The sequence below is a fragment of the Excalfactoria chinensis genome, chromosome 6 (genome assembly GCF_039878825.1).
Source record: "Excalfactoria chinensis isolate bCotChi1 chromosome 6, bCotChi1.hap2, whole genome shotgun sequence".
Lineage (NCBI taxonomy): Eukaryota > Metazoa > Chordata > Aves > Galliformes > Phasianidae > Excalfactoria > Excalfactoria chinensis.
In genome coordinates this window covers 21619534-21638077 of record NC_092830.1, presented here as the reverse complement: position 1 = coordinate 21638077, position 18544 = coordinate 21619534, and the positions used below count along the sequence as shown (strand labels likewise).

At 38.4% G+C, this 18544-nt stretch overlaps 1 protein-coding gene across 6 annotated transcripts in view; it reads right to left on the bottom strand.

Annotated features, from left to right (window-relative positions):
- Positions 1-18544, bottom strand: part of WDFY4 (WDFY family member 4) — a 128167-nt gene that overhangs the window by 69950 nt on the left and 39673 nt on the right. For all 6 annotated transcript variants that reach the window (XM_072340679.1, XM_072340678.1, XM_072340677.1 and 3 more), the window contains 19 exons: positions 18330-18544; positions 17373-17485; positions 16461-16662; positions 16117-16193; positions 15235-15453; positions 13930-14114; positions 11850-12081; positions 9955-10106; positions 9377-9488; positions 9054-9244; positions 7326-7478; positions 6639-6712; positions 5636-5797; positions 3923-4014; positions 2899-2998; positions 1956-2161; positions 1185-1354; positions 560-685; positions 5-166 (listed from right to left, as the gene is read on the bottom strand). In XM_072340679.1, the coding sequence (XP_072196780.1) occupies positions 5-166; positions 560-685; positions 1185-1354; positions 1956-2161; positions 2899-2998; positions 3923-4014; positions 5636-5797; positions 6639-6712; positions 7326-7478; positions 9054-9244; positions 9377-9488; positions 9955-10106; positions 11850-12081; positions 13930-14114; positions 15235-15453; positions 16117-16193; positions 16461-16662; positions 17373-17485; positions 18330-18544 (2943 nt within the window). The remainder of the gene's footprint in view (positions 1-4; positions 167-559; positions 686-1184; positions 1355-1955; positions 2162-2898; positions 2999-3922; positions 4015-5635; positions 5798-6638; positions 6713-7325; positions 7479-9053; positions 9245-9376; positions 9489-9954; positions 10107-11849; positions 12082-13929; positions 14115-15234; positions 15454-16116; positions 16194-16460; positions 16663-17372; positions 17486-18329) is intronic.

Sequence of the window (18544 nt, the reverse complement as noted above, 5' to 3'; positions counted from 1 at the left end):
ATACCTTGGCTGGTCCAGAATGGAAGGCAACCATAGCTAAAGTTTTCAAGAAGTCAGGACAGTGCCACATTGGGTCCTGAGTATAACTATGATAGATCAAGCAGAGAAATTGTATAACATTCCCTGGATAGACAATCTCCCAGGAGGCTTCTGCACCTGCAATGGGCTGAACACAAACATCCATCTGGTCAAGGCAGCATTCCACACTCAGATAAAGCTTATCTTTGCTCCTTTATAGGTATTTCTAAGCAGGTAAGCAAAAACACCATCACCACAGGGAAGCCAAAAAAGGCACAAAAACTCCCAGCTTGCAGACCAAAGATTCACCTGATCAGAAAGGTTATGTATCTTAACCACGAAGAATGACCAAAATGAGTGATACAGGTAAAACTCTAATCCTTGTGTTTGGAGTTCTTAAACATGAATCTTCATCAAATATATATGCTAACATTTTGAAGTCCACGCTCACCAGTTAGGCTCAGTAATGCCATGCACCTCTAACACTCACATAGTTAATTATATCATTTACATTACACTTTCCTTGCCACAAAAGTCTTACCTTGTCCACAACGACTCTAACCATTTCTAGCAATAAAACAGCTGCCTCTGCACACAACCCATTTTTGAGGACATTCTCTGTAACATGCTGCTGCAAGATCCACTGCAACATAGAGTCAAGATCTCCCTACATCAGGAAGAGATATATTTTAAGAAGGAATTGGATTTATGACATGTCAAGAACAATGCCTACTCCAAGAAAAAACACATGCAAAAAAACCACATCAATTCACATCTTCACATCTAACACTAATGCATTGTCTGAAAGACGTCTTCGGCATTATTTGTGGAGTGCCTTATGCCTTCTCAGGACATCAGGAGAAAGTACCTAAATCCACTAATTCTGAGATTTTAATGAGTTCTGACAACATAAGAACAGACAGGAAAACTAAAACGAATTGCTTTCTAATGTTAATTAGTTAAAAGGTATTAAAAGACTTAAATAAATTTGCTCAGAAAACATTTTCAAACTTAACTTACTTCATTCTTAAAGTGTGGATGACTGATTTTAACTATCACAAAAACTAAGTATGGCAGGATTTACAAAAATGTTACCATTCAGAAGACTGTAAAATGTCAAAGTAGTAAAGATACAGCAGCTTTATGCTTGTCCACTGCTTTCTTACCTTGGCTGCTTCAGGTGGCTCACTGCATGGAGTTGCCAGAAAGAGCCCTGCCACCAGCAAGTAGATCTCAGGAATGTGGACATGATCAGTCAGACATTTTTGCAACACAGAAAACCCAAAAATCAAGATGGAGCCACTGTCAGGTACCAGAGGATGAGTTTTTAAATTATCTTTAAAGGAAAAGGAAAACATTCTGAGGAAGTGTCTACAAATGAATGCCATATTGAAAATAAGATTACTGACCCAACTTCGTCCTCCTTTGTCTATGCCCTAGGCCACTTAGAGCTCTGCTAGATTCAAACATTAAAAGTTCACAAAACTACTTCAGACTAACAGGTAACAATTTTTTCCTATTGCCACTTTTATTGCAGGAGACTGTCCCTGAATTCTTCCTCTTCTCTTTCCTAACCACAGATCTAATGTCCAGCTGGGAAGAAGCTGATAAAAGTTACTTAGAAAAAAGCAAGCTGAAAATAAAAAAAAGCTTAAAGGGTTCAGCACACAAGCTGACATTTGAATTCCTCACAGGCTTGAGGAATTCACAGTGAGAAAAAAAGTCACATCTGCAACTTCTCATCAGAAAAGCCAACAACTTCAGTGCAACCAAGCAGCAGTGCTTTCCATCTTTCACCACAGAGGAGCAGAGGTATTAGGATAAACCCATTCTGAAAAGTAACACTAGTTCTTGGTCTAGCCAGATTAGTAGCAGTTCTGCCACTGAGTTTGATCAAGGGATTGTTTCAGGAGCATTAAAAACCAACACGTACATACCCATCAGAATACTTAATCCAGCAGTGCTGTTCTCCAGCCAGCGCCCAGCCACTATTCCTTCTTTGAACTTGTTCAGCAGCAAACGATTGTGTAGGAAGTACAGAAGTAGCTTGATTCCTAGCACAACTGTGCTAGAGTGCAGGTAGCTCTGGGTGAACAGCAGAAACCAGTCTGGCCCTAAAGCCAAAAAAGCTTCCTCTTGTGCCCTGGAATAAACAACAGAAATGGAAGTACATGGAAAGAGATATGGTAAATAAAATTTTTCTCCCTTTTAAAATCACCTCTTAGTAATTTAGACACCCAAGTTTCTCTGGAAAAATTTTGATTAAAGTTTTGCCACAGCACAGACTTACGAAGATTTAAAGACATTTGCAGTTTGAGCCACTTCATTCTCCCTAAATTCAACAACTTTTTACAAAAAGCTTATTAGTATTGCTGTCCCCTTTGAGAAAGCACAGGGACAGATTATATAAACTACTTCACCAACTAGGTCTTTCACAACCTGGAAAATTCAGAATTTGAGTTTAAATTCTGAAATCCAATGTAAGTTAACAAATGGAAATGCACAGTTACAGCATCCAGCAATGTGAACTCCTCCTTTTACTTACTCAAGGTACAACTATAACTGCATATTTATGACTGTGATACAGGGACTTCAGTAATTCCACATTAGATTTTCACAGACAGTTGAGATTTTTCTAACTCTTGCAATGAAGAACCAGCAACCCTGCATTCCTTCAAGATATTTTTCAGAAAACATGAAACTTCTTTCATGGATATCAGTGTCAATCCCAGGTAAATCACTACCAAAACAATTCTGAATCCACTCTGATCTTACCATTTTGCTGACACACAAATGCATCATTGTGGTTTGTTATGATCAAACATCAAGAAAGATCAAATCTGGAGGAGTCACTCTTACCTCCCAATTCTTCCTACTTACTCAGAGGACAGATGAATTTTGGCTGAGCAAATTACATCTAACAGCATCTTCAGTAACTGATTTCGAAGCCAGATTGTCTTTCCAGATGTTTGGCTTAAGGCTACAAATATCAGAAAGTATTAAGAGTAATGAAGAAACAAAACACACGTTCCATTGCTTTGACGAACAACCTTGTTTGCATTAGATTAACCCAATGGATGCACTTCTAACAGTTCTTGCAAAGTAAAAAGATGCCAACATCAGATTTTACAAACATTAGAAATTACTTCTGCTTAAATTGTAAAAGTTCTGCCTTTAGAGCTTTTTAAAACTCATCTGAACTACATTTTAAATAATTATTCATAGGAAGCAATCTCAAGTTAACTAGAGAGGAAAATGTAAACAGGAAGTGACATTCATTTCCTAGCTGTGATGTCTATAGGTACAAACTACAGTTATTGGTGTCTGCTTAATATATTGTTTAAAGGTACAATATCCCATATAATCTAAACTGAGAGATCAGTTGTTGGAAGCTCCTCCACATATAAGAGACTTAAATGAATGGATATTCTTAGAAGGTGCAGAGCTCAGTATAATTATCTGCCATAAGTTTAACAAATTTTTCATAGAAAATCCAGGATGTCAAATGAAATCCAGTATGTTGAAAGCAATTTCAATTTAACTGGCCTTCACTTCAGTGTGTATCTGTGAATTCCAACATTATGTGTATGGTCTGGACAAAGCAGTTAAAATACTGGTGGCTCAGCAGAGAGAAGCATCCTGCTAGAGACCAGGCCTTCCCAGATAAATATTGTGACTACCACTCCATTATTCTTCACATTGAGACTTTATAACAACGCAACTCCTGACCACAATTTTATGTCATGTGAGTGTAGCCTGTCCCTTAGTCATCTGAGCTTTGTCTCTTCCTGCCACTGGTGGCAGCAGCAATATGTTAGTTACATTTAGAGTCCATCATGCTGTAGGGAAAAGGGAACGTGGTCAGCCATCTATGAGATCATATGCACCAAACGTAGTTCCTCACCTTCACTGGGTACCTCAGCTGTACTGTCCAGGCAAAGCTGATTTTCATCCACAGAAGAGGGTTTCAAAGTGTAAACAAGGAACAAACCAATCCTTCCAGAGAAAGAAGGAAGCAGTTTTGGTCAAATTACTTTGGAATAACATACATATTCACTGCCATTGACCATTAGGGTGTTGATGACTACTAGAAATTCTAATTGATTCAAAAAAACAAGCTTGAGATAGGAAGGTAAACATTTATAACCTAGGAAGTAAACAAAAAAGTTATTTATCTAATATAAATAATGTCTATTCTACTGCACAAGTGTTTTTAACTCCTAATTTTAAAGGTCTTTTACTCTAAGGATGGCAATACTGGGTTAAGCATTGTGTTTACATAAAGCTGGAGGCAGAGACAAACTCTGAACTTGGGACATTTGGATATCACTGTCATTAGCATTTGCCTTCCAACTGTATAGTCAAAAGCAGAGAAACCTCAGCAGCTACTCAGGGAGGAAAACTGGCAATTTCTGTCCACCAGTAGTTTGCCTTAACACATTATCTGGTTATACAGATAGATGTGACATACACATTTTGTGCAGGTGCATAACCTCCTGCCCATGATAAAGGTGTTCCTTAAGGGATAGAATATCATTTATTCTGAGGGAATGGTCCAACAGTTAAGTGTAAAATCTAGGAGCAGTAGAAAATCTCAGCACCTTTTCAGTGCCATAAAGAGCCTGCTGTTCTCAGGCAGGTTAAAGGATGGTGACAATTTTCATCCACTTATTCCACACCAATGGACCTGACAACCAAATTCCCATGGGATAGCCATTTATAAGATTTTAGAAGAAAGTTTTATGCTCACTCCTTAGCATAAGACAAATGTAAGGTAATAAATCCATTACTTAAACCTCTGTGGGGAAAAAAAACAAAAAAACAAAAAACAAAACAAAACAAAAAAGAAAAAAAAAACAAACACAGAAAACATGCCAACTCATTCAGCCTAAGGTAGGAACATGTATACAATTTCACCAAAAAAAAAGGTGGGCTAGCAATACGTTCATGTTAGCTTACTCCACAGTAATGAGTTCAATACCTTTCAATAGAGCTAATAACTGACTGCAGAGATCACAGATTTAAGCAACTTTCTCTACAATTTGCTTGGTCAAAGACAGAGCTTCACTGTGCAGTGCATTTGCTTTGTGTTAAGTCAAAATATAAACAGGACCACTGTTAGCATTCTGTGGAAAGCAAAGAAGTATTGAAACACTCCACGAAATCCTGACTATTGCATGCTGAGCTGACAGAAATTCAAAAGCAAATAGTACAGTTACTGGGATACAAGACAAGCCAATGTCATTAAGCAAATAGACAAGTGGGCCATTTTCCAGTACTAAAGGGGTTGCAATTCTTCCAGAATATTAATAATTAATAATTCCAGAATATTCCAAATATTAAGTACAGACTCTGTGTAGTTCCAGCCATATCAGTGGGACTATTAGTGTGATCACTGTAAGGACAACCACCTGGCCTGTGAGTTACATAAATGTAAGCTTAAGTAACACTGTTTTGAAGACATAAGAGTCATTAATCAGTGAGAACTTGGAGTTGCCAGAGATTTGGGGCTTCTACCAAACAGAAGGTTAGAGAAGTTCTATCGGATTTCTCTCCAACACAGGCAGGAGAATAGCTCATCTGCAAGCTGAGAAAAAGCAATAGACTTGAATGTTACCTGAGAACATCCTTTGTGTTAAAGTATCCTTGCAACACATGGGATAGGATAGTGCAGATCACAGTGATCCTGGAGTTACTGATTTCAGGATCATTGAAGAGGAAAATGAGCTTGGGTACCATTTGCACCCGGTGGGCAACTTCAGCATTCTGACATCCAACTCTGCATAAAAGCACAGGGACTATTAAAAGCTTTTACTGGAAAGGACAAAATTTGCTCGGTTTCAACTAAAGGGATACTCAGGTTGCATTGATATTTTGCACCTTTGGCTTCTGATGATGCCTTGGCAACCAATCAAACATTGTCAGACAAATTGAATATGTGTCAACAATGGAGATCTAAAGACTTCTTTGTGTGTTTCCACCTTTTGCATTCACCCTCTCCCCAGGAACCTACTGCATTTCAGTGAGTTCAAAGAAAATAGTATCGACTTCCCAAGCAGTGAGTTGATAGTAATAAATGCTGTTCTTGTAAAACTCAGCAAGGGACATCAAATAGTTCTGCAGAGAGCTTTCAGATGCCAAAATGAAGGAATCCAGCATTCTGCTCTATTCAGCCCCTCTGCATTGCTACATCTCCTCAGATAAATTTAACTTTAGTGAACTGGTTAAGAAAGAATACTAATTTAAAAAAAAATAAAAATCCTAGTTGCTTTCTGGCTTAAAACACATCACACTTCCCCACCACCCCCTCAACTCCCTCCTTTTTTTTCTTTAATGAGCTCCACACTCCTTCAAAGATTCAGATGCCTCTCCCTAGCATGTACTTTAGCTTTTATTGTGCACTCGTAGTTCCATATAAAAAAAAGTCACCAAAGAATTTCTCCTAGTCTGGTCTTGCTGTCATCTGTCTGATCAAATCACCAACTCCACATCTGAAGTTACAGATCAGTACAGATGCATCATTCATTTTGAGAACCCAATCATTCCAACTAGGATAAGGCCCTCCACATTAATCTCTCAGCCTCAGTCATGTGCTTCTGATAGAGATACTAGCTGTGTACCTGGAGCACTGCAAGATCTCCACAAGATGAGCAAAAAGAGTAAGGTCAAGATTTTCTGGTGCCTTCATCCAAAGCTGAAAGAAAGGAAAGAAGAAATTTCACTACTTTGATGAACTTACAGTACAGTAACCTGTGACAGAGGAGGATTAGTAAGTGGTTCAGAGAAGATAACCTCAAACTGCTAGTCTCTGAAAAACAATGTGTGGAATTATTATTATCATGCATGTGTACAAAGATTAAGCAAGTAAATAAAAGTACAAATACTATTCTCAGTGTTGTATGAATGGTTTCTGTAGTTTGGGAAGGAGGAACACAGCAGAGTAACAGGCATATTTCTGGAGGCAAAGAAGCAAAATGGAAAGGATGCCTAAAAAGTACATCCAGTTGAAGGGAATGATTTACTTATAGGAGAAGCAGGAAAATAACAGCACTCTTCTGTGGAACTAAGAACTAAAACCAAGATATATCTGGAAATAAAAAGAAGCTACCAAATACCACAAATGAAGGGATATTTTATTTCTGACACAATAACTTCCAGCCATGTTGTGCCTTACAGATATTGCTTAGAAACCAGGAAGTTGGAGGGAGCAGTGTCTGATATATCCCTGCAGGGTCAGAAGGTGCTAAGAGCAAACTGAACTTCATATGATAGATGCATCTTTATTAAGACCAAACTCACAGTATTACCTCAAAGTTGCAGAGAATATACTGGAAAGCATTATAATTCTTGATGACTGAAGACCCAAAACCAAGTTCAGCCGTGCCCACTAGAGAGAACATTAACTGTAAAATCCTGTTGTTTAACAGCTGTGTTTTCCTCTTTAATAGATATGTCAGCAGCTGGAAATAAACAAAAAAAAAGTCAAATATTTTCTGAACCCACAATTGTAACACTATTTTTAAATCCAGGTCAAATACACCATTTACCTGGCTGTGGCAGTCATACATGTTCATACAACATGCCTCATGCATGTATCCTGCATCTCTAAGCATCACAAAGAAAGTAAACATCTGAGTTTAGACAAACTCATGCGGTAAGTGAAAAGTTGAATTTTTGAAGGTGTTTGGTAATTGTGCCATTGAACAAGCACATAATATATACCATACTATGTTGAATTAATTTATGAAGAGCAACATACAAGTTGTAAATAGCCATTTACAACAAGACATTTCAATTAACCACAGTGGGTTTTCTACTCTGCTCCTTAAGTTGCTTGCAAAGTGTGCTAGTTAAAAAGCTATACTAACCTCTTCTAATGGAAGACACTTTTGTGAAACATTTTTAGTTCTTCAACTGAAGCGGTGTTTAACTATTCAAACAATTCCTGATATAGTAAGAAAAATGTCCAGCAAATCACTACAGTTTAAATAAGTTGGGAGGAACAGACATCCTTTGAAAATATGTATCACAACACATGCTTATCAGTTGCCTACTTAAAATTAAAAAAAGGTTCTGACATACAAAGAGCAAAATCATTCCATTACAACGTGAGAATACTGTTTAGCACAGAGTAGAAAGGAACAGTTTGTGCACAATCTACCATTTATCTACAAGAAAGTATTGAGCAAGTAGTACCTAAGTCTGATAAATATATTCATAGGAATGAGGATCAATTCATGAAAAATTGACTAACTGGGAACATGGAAACTCTATGATCAATCATTCATGAAGCCCTAACATTAACAGTGTTTTGCTTGAAACCATCTCTGCACGATATAAGTCTGCTTAGCCTGCAAAGCATAAATAGAGGATACTGAACCAAAACTCCACACTTCAGTCTTAAAACACCCAATATTATATACGAAGTGCTCTAAGCTTGCCCGTTCTCTCAAAGCTCCGAAACGACCAAACTCTCAAGTCTGAATGGCTTTCAGGTTTGAAAGATCAATTTAAAACACTTACATTCAAAAATGCAGACAGCACTTATTTCTCTCAGCATAATTCATCATAAATTGTAAAGACTGAGGCATAGGAACTCCCTGCCAGCCCCATGTCTGTGAAAATGAATCTGAGGCTGGATGAACCACAGGCAAAAAGTAGATTTGTTAGAGAAGAGGTCTTTGTGGGAAGGGTGAAACATGTTGTTAAACGGTGGATAACTCACAAATCTTCCTCATTGACTTTGCCAACTATATACAACATTCTTAATATGAGGAACATGACACCTTCCATTATTAGACTGTGTCTGACCAAGATGCATCTGTCCTTACCTGCACCAGTAGATATAATGAATGTTATAGAAGTTCCCAGAAAGCATGGAATTCAGAAGAGAAACTCCCCCCCTCCAAAATCCCAGAACTACACAGTTCCAATCACAAGGGCTGATAGCCAGTATATTCACTGCCACTGACAAATTTTAAAATAAGGTCTTCTAAAGAAAAGATGATATCCAGAATGAACAAAAGAGCACTCACCTGGTATCCATCAAAGTGTCTCATCAATTTTTCACTCATTGGGCTACTGTTCAGGATGGAGTTGAGGACTTTGACAGCTGCATACATAGTGTGGTCATCAGAGGCCATAGCAATAAGACCGAGAAGAATGGAAGGGCCTCCAATGAAGTTCAGGCTGGTAGCTGCTGGAGAGGACTTGAATACTCTCACCCCTAGGAAATTATAGTGTTACTCTGTCAGGAAGTCATACAGACTGTACCTATTATCAGACAGTGATCGGCCCATAAAAACAAACAAAACCACACAACACAAAACTCAGAAACATTAAAGCATTGTGCATTTACCATATTGGCCCACAGCAACAGATCCAATAGTCCGCAAGGAACCTGAGAGGTGTCCAGCAATATTCTTGGCCAAGAATATTGGAGTTGAACTGTCCCGAGAATTAATCCCAATCTGAAACAGATAAGAGACATCCTAGTGAAGTTACTGGGAGAGAAAAAGCAACACAAAAAGGATATAATGTTTCAGATATTTTACTTACAGAATACAAAAAAGTGCTCTGTATATAAAAGTTCATTAGGACAAACATCCACCCACCATAAACACTGCACAACTTAATCTTTTTGGCATGTCAAGTAGGCCTGGCACTGTCAAGAATGCAGTAATAGTGTATGAAAAATCACTGAGTAAACGAATTATCCTTGGACCTTATCTGTTGCTATTTCCAGAAAGGCTTTCAGTATTGTGTTCACACCATTCCATTTATTTATCTCTATAGATGAAAACTAAAGCAATAAGTAGACAAGTGAAGGAATGGGTAAAAAAGCTGAAATGAATCACTGAAGGTATGGAATGAAGAAAAGTCACAAATGTTGCTCAGAGTAAACCAAACAGAAATGAGAAATAAAGAGAATGATACCTCTTTAGCAACCAGCCGGCCATCCACTTCATTGTAGGAGCTCTTTATATCTTGAATTGTAATGAAAGATGAGCACACAGCATTGATACCAAAAGAAATCTTCTCTTCCACCACGAGCTGTGCAGGATTCTGCTCACCATACTGGTTCTCACCTAAAATGAAAGACTGTGAGCTTCTGAAAGAATTTTTCGACTTCAGAAAGACAGAAGAGAAGAAATTGAAAAATATTTGAAGGAAAACATAGTTCAGACAGGAATTTAATTTTGACTTAACTAGAGTTAGAAAAATTCCTGAATCTTCAACCCAGTGCAGGGCAACTTGCCAGCACAAGTACCAGAAGATAAGCTTAGCTTGTCTCCTCCTGTTTCTTCTTTGTGTATATGCTACATCCTATCCCAGATCCCATGAAGATCTGAAGTCTTGAATAAACCTTTCTGTCCATTCAATATCAATAGTCAAGACAGAAGACATTTTAGATACCTTATATATTACTGTGGGCTTTCTCAGATGTACCAGGTGCAGGGATTCACGTGACAGAAAGGACAAGGGCAAAAGTTCAGACCCTCCAACTTATGACTTGGAGGAAGCTACCAAAAAGTACCAAATTCAGAAATTTAACAACTGTATGAAACTACATGCTTTTCTTTAAAGTTTTTATTCCCACTTGCACTTGAAAAAAATAGTGGGTAATATTTTCTTAAAAATCTTTTACTTGACCGTTTCATAAAGCAGAAAAACAGTTGATCTATGAAGCTGTTTAGTAATGCTCGAGTCAGCCCTTAAAGGGACATGGAATTATAGCAAAGTATTTGGGACTTTTGCACTGAAACTTAAAGTCAAAGTTCTTATTTGAAAAGTTTAATATAATAGAATAGAAAGCTGTGAGATACTCCCCAAAGGGGGGCAGATAGAAGGATCGCTTCACAATGATCTGATTATGTAATGACTTTTCTGCACAAGGACATGGCTGGAGTCAAATGTCTACAATACTTCATTAGTTCTGAAGTCATCTGGGAAGACCAGCATTCAAAGGAGAACAAGAACTAGACTTGAAGTCTCAAGGACATAAAAAAATAAAATCCATCTGACCTCTATCAGTATTATTTTTTACTCTAGGGATTTATTTTTCATCTAATTTGTCTTTCGACCCCACACCTCCTCCTGTATCCTGACTTTGAGATTTCTCTGTCCCCCTACACAGACATCATTCTGAAGGAAGGCTTTCTGCCAGTCTTTTCACTCTGTTTTAGGATAGCACATCATTAGGTGGGGTTATTCTGCTCTTTTCTTACAGGAGATGACCATCCTACTTTACTCTTGATTTCTAGTACACAGAGGAATGCATTACTTGTTGAACAAATAGTAATCAATAACTGAAATGTTTTATCTGCTTGTTTAATAATTGAAGCTAATAATACGGCTTTAGTTAAAAAGCCTCTTCATTAAATGTAATGTAACTTATTCCCCTACCCCTCCTCTCGACCCTACTTTGCAAACATTTGCAATGACAGATGTTTCTTTCACTGCCATATTTTTCAGTAGTACCATAAGTGCAAAACAATTCTGTTACAAAGCTCCATCCTTAACATTTGTCCAGCAGAAATTGCAATCTTGCATCTGAAGGAAATGTTATCCCTCTTTAAAAGAATCAGGGTAAAATTCCTTCTTGATTCTTCCTCCTTTTTTTTTTTTCCCCCCTTCCTGTTTTTGCAGTATGTTAAAAGATCCTTGTTGAATCTTACTATAATTTTGTACAATGTCCATCAATGTGGAATTCCAGGACTTCCAAGAGAGCTTTATGCACAGCTGTAATTCTAATGGTAGCCTGTAAAAATAAAAATAAAAATAACTTTGCCCTGAAAAACACATATTGTCAGAGAAGAATTATCACATACCTTGAAGCTGTACTGCCTGGAAATTGCTACAATACTGTGGACCAAGCTTATTAATCATCTCCATGGTTTCCACAGAAATGGCTTCTTCAAATAAGTATGTGGGGCCAAGACGCCAAATCAAGGAAGACTTCTGTTTCCAAACTCGAGGAGTAGCTATATACCCATAGACATCAATAAAAGAAGATGGATCCATGGAAGCACAACTACCTGGTAACGTCTGGAAATACCGCATCTGAAACAGAGGAAGAACTTACTGAGGGGACTCAGCACACTCAGAAACCCTTGAGGTCCTGGTCTTGTTTCAAAAGGTACAGCCTGCCTCCTCTTTCCTTAGTGAAGTCTCACAACTGCATACAATGATTATCATCAACTACTGCTTACAACTTGGGCTTTCATAAGTAACACAAACATAAGCATTATGGGAAGTTCAAAGCTATTTGCTTGTTTACGGAACACAGTCAAAATCATTTCATGGTGGCAAACAAGATTTGGTTGTTTTCTGTTTTTAACTTCATAAATCAGACTGACTTTCAACACCAGAAGCCAAATTGTGCCTTGTACTAGCCACTCAGAGAGCAGTTTTGAAGAGCATAAAGTGTCAAAGTGCATTAGTTAGTGTCATTGAAAGCTAAGTAGCCTAGGAGATCAGACCAGCGTTTTTGGTAACAAAATAAAGATGCAGCTTCCTCAACTGAGACAATTCTAAAATGAACTAGCTAGAATGGTTTTTGTACTGCAGAGTACTTCCGTGCTTTGCTCAGCCTCCAACAACCTGCTGCTAGGGAGATTGCTAGAACTGACCAGCTGAGATACATAGCACAGCACTGGTCAGTAACAAGCGGCAGAACTTGGTGCTTACATGAATGATTTTTAGTCCGAGTGCAACATTGTACCCCTCTCTCCCCACCCTCTCCCCCACAACCTAAAAGCAGTTTCTGATGATGTTAACAACTGTTGTGCAATTATCGTTTATTACACAATCCTTTTCTCCACTGTAAGTCAACAAGGCTTGCATCATGTCAGAGACCCCAGCATAGGGACCGTTTTTATTTACTAAATGCTTGTTTTATTTATTATGAGCTGTTTCACTGTATGTTAAACATATTTGCTGTGAATTCTTTTATCAATTGCAATGCTGAGGCCTAGTTTTATTGATGAGTTTCTGTCTCATTTGAAGGAAGGCAAATTAAATTAGATTTTCATTCTTGAAAAGGATATAGGTCCCAAAAGACATTTAGAAGACAGATCATTTTTCTCAAGTATGTGAAAGAGAATATTTGGAATTAAGCAGGTTGCTTTTACAAAGGAAGTAGAAAGCACACAAGTGAGCTCTGCATATGTTAAGTCTGATTTGAAGCACAGGAACTGATTGGAAGAGACCATGGTTGTGAGTTCCAATTAATAAGAGGAAACAAAAAAAACTCACAAACCAAATAACACCACACCAGTTAGAGCTGCAATAGAAATAGGCAGCATTTTCAACACTCATGCATTCAATATCTATAAATCAAACACAGTAATTATGTGAGATTAACTTCAAAACCAGGAGCATGATGATGACAGAAACTAAGAGCTTCTCTCATTAGACCTGTAGGTTGCTTTTCTTGTGATATCTCACACAAACTAAAAACACTTTAATTTTTCTATCTGAAAGCCCCTATGCAGAAGACAGACTGCAAGGAAAGTACATCTGATTTTCATTAACATAACCAAGGGTTACATGTAAAGCAGGTTAACCTGACTCTCAAGTACAATTACTCAATTTTGACAAGTTATCTGCTTACTAGGGGAAGGGGGAAACAAGAAAAAAAAAAAACAAAAAAAACACTCATAACCTAGTTCAAATCATCAGTGAAAGCTGCTAAAGTTCTGAATAGCAGCACAGTTATTTCCTACTTTATATGGATTTTTTTTTATTTTTTTTTAATTTTTCCATTCAAGTGCAGTGCAGGTATGTATATCTTACATAAGGAAATATGGTTGCACTGAGAAGAAATGGTATGTGCAAAGTGATACAAAAATGAAATGTTATGAAAGGCAAATGCTAAGCTGTAAGGCACAAGTTCTATGCTGTTCTCACCTTTGCAGAGCCAAGCATCTGACCATTTATAAATGCTGACACAACGCAGTTCTTCTTTGCTTCCTTAGCAACTGTCACTGTGAGATGATGCCACTGGCCAGTGACCAGCAGCTTGCCACAGCCAAACTGGACTTGCTCTGGAAATGGGGAGGTATTTTGAACCTCTCCCTCAGGTTCCATGATATCTAACAAGAAAAACAGTGGACAGTCAATAGCAAGTCTCTCTCACCTCCCCCTGTCTCTGGAACACAGCCATCAAATGTGACAGAATTAAGAAGCCTGTGAATATCATAGTATCATAGTATCATAGTATCGTGCGAGTTGGAAGGGACCTTAGAGATCATCGACTCCAACTCCCGGGTTTCGAGCCCTCTGTGTAGCGAAGTGGCACTTCTACCCCTGCGCCACAGGGGGGATTCGAACCCGGGCCCTCCAGTGCCGCAGGCAGCAGCTTAAACCACTGCGCCACTGGGGGCACACGAATATAGAATGAGCTGATGCTATTCCATTGAATATCTATAAAATTTACCCTAAAGGGACCTGAGACTCACATAACTCCCAAAACTGCTCCAAGAGCCCTAGGAATACTGTAAAAATACTGTAAAACTAGAGAGAACTACGCCAAATTCAAAATATTAGCTGAAATGAGAAACCCTTAGGCTACTCAATGAGTTCACTGACAGAAAGAAATTCCTAGCAAATTCAATAGATAAAACTCTGTAAATTAAACTGTGGTTCTTATGAAAAGAGGCAAGCTGGGATTTTTAACTTCATCTACAGGAATCAAAGCACTCAAAACTACCATGAAATTCCCACCTACTATTCTCATTCCATTTCCACCCTTCTCTGTATAGTTCAATCAAATCTACACTTGAAGTACCTACTGTATTCAATGAGGATCAAGGGACAAATGCTAACAAGAAAAGATGATAAACAGGCTGGCATGATAGCAAACACATAGAATGAGGAAAGAAAATAAGCTGTTTGATTAGAAAGCTCTACTGCTCCAGAATTCCTCAGTCCTACTCCCCAAACCTGTAAGCTGCCACACTCGAACAGTCAGGAACCAGCTGGTTCTGCACACCCAATCCCTACAGCTTTGCACAGTAATGAAGCTCATGCTCAACAATTCCCTGGAGTATCCATTAGTTTTATCTCCTATTGCAGGCCACAAGATAATTTTCAATGCTTAAAGCAAACTAAAATATGATCAAGAACAGCATGTTGCAAGAAGAAAACCAAAGAGACAAAGTGTCATTCACACACCACAGAGCAACACTGCAGCTTGACTGAGAAAAGCCTCACCAAGTGGCTGGAATTCTACTTCTTCTGTGGAAATGACCAAGGAACAGTCCTGAGGGGAGAAGCTTACTGAAAAGCAAACGAATTCTTGCTCTGTTCTTGACATGTGCCTCACAATAGTGAGGAAACGGAGTGGGTGACTATTGTGCACCACGCCAAATTTGCTAACCAGAAACCAACAGGAAAGAGTCAGACCACTTGAGGGAGGGAACATTCTGCTGCCTGTAGACAGGAAACAAAAGGTTGTTAGGAAGGCGGTTTCCCTCCATGCAGACAATAGCAGATTTTTTGCTGTTTGATTTGTAGCACAACATTAGAATTTGAGATTTCATTTCCCATCTGTTTTACTTGATTTTACTGCCTGTCTTCAATATCAGAGACTGCAGACGCAAATGCACATGTGTGTATAATTGAACTAAAACTGACTGCTGAGAAATTACTAGATCCCTACATCACAGACTTCATTGTTTGGGTAGCACCAAGCCATAAACAACTTCAAACAGACTCCGTAACAGTAAAGAAGCAAAAAAATACAGTGTGAATAACCATTCCCCACTAAACAGAATAGAGGATTTGCACGTATAGAACAATCTTATCAAACATTAACTGACAATTTCTACTCTCTCCCTGGAAGAGAACTTTAAAATCTGGTATTTCTTACTTGCTTACTTAGTAGTTACATTTAAATTTATGATTCTGAAGTTCCCCTCAACATGTAACACTGCACAGCTGCAAGTAATGTATAATTTTTCAGAGCTGAGTTCTACAGCTCAGAGCTGTACTGGGACACAGATGGAAGTGTATTAAAGCACTTACGGAATGCCTTTAACGCACCAGAAAAGTCTGTGTTTTCAGAAATCTGTAGGTGAAGTAGGAAGTACTTACCCATGCCAATTCCACCTGAGACAGACTGCTCTGCACTTGGGCCCAATACAGTGGCTAAAGTAGGGAGGTATAAGCACCTACAAGAGCAAACAAATATTCATCAGAAAAATTAAGTCATCCCTAAAGTGCATCAGTGTCTTAATACTGTAGAGTCATGGTAGCAAGGCAGAGTCCATGCTGTCAGCAGTAAGTTGATATAGGCCAAATACATTGGCAACTTTGCTGTAAGGAAGGCAGCTAAAGGCCATAAATGAATAACTGAGATGAGAAATCTGACTAGTAGCATCCAGAATAAGGTCTTAGAAAGATTACAAAGCAGCTAACAAGGAGAACAGCAGCAATACCCATATCCTTCCATGGACATGTCAAATTCCACAAATGATGGAGCCAAAGCAGTACTGTGAAGCTGTAAGTTTCGTGGTGACGTCATGGAGATGAGACTCATTGCCGTCTGGAGTGCCAATGCAGATCCCTTTGAAACCCAAGGTGAGTTGCTGAGAGATACAGCTGCCTGAAGAGCAGTTTTATTGTCTGCTGCCACCTCTTCTGCAGATACAAGATCAACAAAGTGCAAAGTCAGACCAAAACCGCAATGCTTGGCCTGTATTCAGTTCATCACTGCTAAGATCTAGCACTACATGAAGCATTAGCTTTTTAAGTAATACAGCCTCAGCTGTATACTAATACAGTCTGCAGAAATTCTCTGTAGCAGACAAAAGTATAGTACTGAAGGAATCTCAAAATGGCAGGTTGGCAAAACAGATGAGTTTGCAGAAGTGACAAGACAGTGAAGGTCTCTTTCCATATCTTCAGGCAGCTCTGAACTCCATTTCCAGTAAAAGGTTCCCAAGCTCTTTGGTTCCACTTTTCCTCACACTTAGAAAAGTCAACAGCACCATTACAAATGTTTACAATCCACATGTGGGAGAAGATGACTGCAAATAATTTAAGTCTCAAATCTGCAACACGCTATATTAGGTATCTTAAGCATGAGAAGTGCAAAATACCACCACAGTAGCTTTTCACATGAAAAACATATTAGAATAGTTAAAAGACTGGGACAGCAAACAGACCATGTGAGCAGGAAGACTGCTAAGATACCCTAGGGATTACAAAAAGCAGCTCTTATTCACGTTTAACTATTTCCAACTATGACTAGCTTGGGACAGCTCATTCCAATAGCTATTTTCTGTTATTATACAGACATCTATAAACCAGCTACAGTATCAATACTAGGCTGTTCATTGAGTGCTTACCTTCATTCAAACCTGCTTTAGATGAATCACTCTCTGGACATGAAAGGACCTCAGTGCTCTTTGTGTTGGACTGGGAAGGTACTGACAAAGAACCTCCCAAACAAAGAAACTGTCTAAAAAACAATGCAAGAAAAACCCCAAACAATCAATACAATAATTGAATAGTAAAAGCAACCAGGCAATTAAAACTCAAGCCAAGGGAGAACAATTTTCTGATTGGAAACACAAGTTTAAAGATATTTCAAATAAAACAGAAAGAATGCTTTCCATTGTATCATCACAAATACATTTGGGCTTATACTTTCAATTTCAAAGTTCTCTGCTGGAAAAAAAAAAAAAATTAAAGGTTTCAATTTTTTTTTATTTTTTTTTTTAAACAGAGCTTTTTTTACTACTTCTAATTTTCCTTCCCTACCCCCCCAAAAAAAACCTATCGATTTTTTTAAAAAATGAACTTTGGTTCCATTTGTTATTCAGACAAATGCACTGAACTACACACCTGCACTCCGATCTCTACCATGTATTTCATGCCAAGCCTCTGTGAAAATTTAAGGAAAAAACACATCCTCAACATAAAAACACAACTTTACTTTTTATTTTTGCATCTCGAGGGGGTTGGACTCGATCTCTGGAGATCCCTTCCAACCCCTGTAATTCTGTGATCTGATTTGTCATTAACGTTGACCTGAAACAAGTGAATCACTTCAACTCTTGAGCAGAATAATCCTAAATAATTCTAGTTGCTTTACAGTTACTTAGTTATCATTCATGAATGGCTTTACGACCCTTGCAGAGATGATGCATGAGACCAAAGACTTATGCCAGCTTCAGTAATTCATTTAATCATATAACCCATCTTGATGAATCAAGGTGTAACATGAAGTTTCCAACTATCACAGACTTTACAAAAATATGCACCACTACAGCAAATTCATGCAATTAAAAATAACGTGATACCTTAACACATCTGGCTCAATAGACTGTGAGGCAAGCTTCTCAAAAACTCTTGTGAGAGGCAGATGCAGCGGGTGGCTGCCATTGCGGAAGGCATCCTGGCAGGAAGTTATGATAGTGCTCAGCAAGCCAGATCCACACATCACCTGCCGGCTCTTCTCTGACTTCACCAGGGACTGAATATGATCTACCACAGCGCATTGGATTTCCTGAGAAAT